The sequence below is a fragment of the Seriola dumerili genome, unplaced genomic scaffold, assembly GCF_002260705.1.
Source record: "Seriola dumerili isolate Sdu_G_001 unplaced genomic scaffold, Sdu_1.0 BDQW01002424.1, whole genome shotgun sequence".
Taxonomy (NCBI): domain Eukaryota; kingdom Metazoa; phylum Chordata; class Actinopteri; order Carangiformes; family Carangidae; genus Seriola; species Seriola dumerili.
In genome coordinates this window covers 76487-79002 of record NW_019176679.1, presented here as the reverse complement: position 1 = coordinate 79002, position 2516 = coordinate 76487, and the positions used below count along the sequence as shown (strand labels likewise).

The window sequence follows — 2516 nt, the reverse complement described above, 5'->3', positions numbered from 1 at the left end:
CACTAAAAAGGATGTAGGCCACACCAAACTCTTTTTTTTAAACACTCACAGTTAATTTTCAAAGCCCTTTTTTTGTTATTTAATTTTTCTCCCTCTCTCTCTTCGTTTGCCTCGGTGACGTTTCCTCACCATGTGACCAGGGCAGTGGTATAAATAACGAGCGAAGATCCACCCCCTCTGTGATTCAGGTTTGGCCCTTTTGCAGGTTTCCCGGAACATTTCTCTGCCTGGTATCGAAGGGGATCGTTCGTCAGTCGGCGACAAAAAACCTGAAAACATATGGAAATAGCGAGAAAACAGGGGGGCATCTCTCACCGGCGGCGACACGTGCTCCTCTCCTCTCCCCCTCCTCATATGAGTTTTTGAAGAGGGAGGGCAGGGCAGCTTGTGCATCTCATCGTCTTCCTCATCTGGCGTCGGAGGGCACAGGCGTGTGTGAGCCATGACTCTGAGCTCAGAGATGTCGGATGCCTCCATCCTTTCGGAAGAGACCGACATAGACGTGGTCGGCGAAGGGGAGGATGGGGACAACCAGACGCGCTCCTACGTAGACGAGGTGGCGCAGATGCACGACGGGATCCTCCTGGCCGGCTCTCCTCCTCCGTGCCTGGACAGCTCCACCTCCACAAGGGATACCTACAAGCCGGCGGGCAAGAACAGCCTGGTGAAGCCCCCTTACTCCTACATCGCCTTAATCACCATGGCCATCCTGCAGAGCCCCAAGAAGAGGCTCACTCTCAGCGAGATCTGCGACTTCATCAGCAACCGCTTCCCGTACTACAGAGAGAAGTTCCCGGCCTGGCAGAACTCCATCAGACACAACTTATCCCTCAATGACTGCTTCGTCAAGATACCGAGGGAGCCCGGGAATCCTGGGAAGGGCAACTACTGGACCTTGGACCCGGAGTCGGCTGATATGTTTGACAACGGGAGTTTTCTGAGGCGAAGGAAACGATTCAAGCGGCAGCAGACGCAGGATTTGCTGCGGGAACACAACACTTTTATCCCCGCCGCTGCTGCCTATGGGTACGGACCGTACGGCTGCGGAGGATACGGCATCCAGCTCCAGTCCTACCACACACACTCTGCGCTCTATGCTTTTCAGCAGCAGCAGCAACAGCAACAACAGCAGCACTCCAGGCATTCACACTCACACACGGGAACCATTATCCCTGCACCGTCTTTGATGCCCACCACCACGGACTTAGCCAGGAGTAGGTTTTATCCCCAGCTCAGCTCCAGCCTGGGCTCAGCCAGCGTGCAGGCTGCAGCCCCGGTGCAGAAGTCCAGCTCCCCGGTGCAGAGGTCTCCCTTCTCCATAGAGAGTATCATAGGAGGGTCACTTAGCCCCTCCAGGACTTCTCCGGTCCTTGTCCCGGTCTTACCGTCTTCTTTGGGGCCTCCAGCGGCCAGCCAGCCGCAGACCGTCCATCCCGGAACTGTTTTACACGCGGCTGAAAACTTTCCGAGCAGAGTGGTCAGCGGCACTAGCGGCTGTTAAATGTCTTAACTACAAACTTTTCAAGAAACTATATAAAAAAAAGAAACAGCAACAAAAACAAAAAACGCCCCCTCTTTGAAGGTAGGATTATTTTTGTATGTTTATTTGATAGCACGCAGCTGAATGATGGACATAATAACACTATTTGTGCCTATATTCATGCTGTTTAAAAAGATATATTTATGTTCATTTTTTTCGGTGTGAATCAGACTTTTGACCACGAACTGTCCTTGTATTTTTCCATGAAGTGATTCGTTTCAGTCACTGTTTAGGGCGTCTCAGGATAATGACTTAATGAACAGGTTATGAATGATCACATGTTTAAAATAGGCTAATAATGTATTTGTGTCAAACACATCCATGTTTTTTTTTTCATTAGTTTGACAAATCAAAACATTTTTTAAAGTTTTGATTTGAACTTTGTATTAAAAGACACAGAGAGCAAAGTCATACATTTATAATAATATGCAGTGTGTGTTTATTTCAGTAATAAAACATTGTACATTTTTGGCAAGTATTGTGTAATTGAAGTGTGATATTTTTACACAGTTTGTTTTAAACAAGAATAAATTTCGTTTTGCAAAAAAGTTAATTTGTTTGGAAATACATTTATTAAATAATCTTAAACTTCATTCAAGTAACCCAGGGTTGATACTTAGAAAGAAATAATGTTGCCAAAAAACATGAAGTTGGAGGTGTTAATGATTTTAATGAGTCTTTACATTATGATTGTGTGTATTAATCAGCTAATAACAACTGCTTGGCTGTGACAGAGGGGCAAAGAGGCGCTTCCTCCATTTCAAAAAGCGTGCGTGTGCCCACGTTTTGACCCCCCAACCCCACCCAAAAATAATAATAATAATAATAATAATAATTTTGTGCATTATGTTTACAGATATAGTTTGTTCAGATGTTGCACACTCTCTGGTGCCAGTGCTGCACACTTTGGAACATGCGCACTCTGGGCCTGCGTGTCCATCTGACCTCTCTCACACTCATCCTCGTAATTACGGTG

General features: G+C 46.5%; 1 protein-coding gene across 1 annotated transcript; it reads left to right on the top strand.

Annotated features, from left to right (window-relative positions):
- Positions 1–202: 202 nt before the first annotated feature.
- foxd1 (forkhead box D1) lies at positions 203–1915 on the top strand. The gene has a single exon (XM_022769228.1). The coding sequence runs from the start codon at positions 443–445 to the stop codon at positions 1499–1501; it is 1059 nt and encodes a 352-aa protein (XP_022624949.1). The 5' UTR covers positions 203–442; the 3' UTR covers positions 1502–1915.
- Positions 1916–2516: the final 601 nt, after the last annotated feature.

Bases quoted from the DNA above. Each gene is read 5' to 3' on its own strand.
- foxd1 (XM_022769228.1), top strand. From the start codon at position 443: ATGACTCTGAGCTCAGAGATGTCGGATGCCTCCATCCTTTCGGAAGAG.